We start from the raw sequence: 237 nt of genomic DNA on the forward strand, positions 1-237 counted from the left end.
TAAATATAAAAACAAATGGAGCCAACTTACGTATAAGTGTTTTGTATCCCCGTTTCAAGGAAATCGGAATGGCGAGAAACACGAAGCTCAATAAATCTCCGAGTCAATTCATTTGGCCCTGAAGAAAAATAAATCCCACTGAACATAATAATGTGTGAGCATATCTGTGATTTACATATACATAATTATATATACTTCCTTCTCTAAACACTATTCCTTTACAAGTTTAAAACTTTA

At 32.1% G+C, this 237-nt stretch overlaps 1 protein-coding gene across 1 annotated transcript in view; it reads right to left on the reverse strand.

Moving 5' to 3' along the window:
* The window catches only part of LOC119592910 (zinc finger protein 714-like), a 31,120-nt gene that overhangs the window by 5,119 nt on the left and 25,764 nt on the right, over nt 1-237 (reverse strand). Inside the window, exon 4 of the mRNA XM_037941802.1 lies at nt 31-118. Coding sequence (XP_037797730.1) covers nt 31-118 — 88 coding nt within the window. The remainder of the gene's footprint in view (nt 1-30; nt 119-237) is intronic.

This window comes from Penaeus monodon, chromosome 31, assembly GCF_015228065.2.
Source record: "Penaeus monodon isolate SGIC_2016 chromosome 31, NSTDA_Pmon_1, whole genome shotgun sequence".
NCBI lineage: Eukaryota > Metazoa > Arthropoda > Malacostraca > Decapoda > Penaeidae > Penaeus > Penaeus monodon.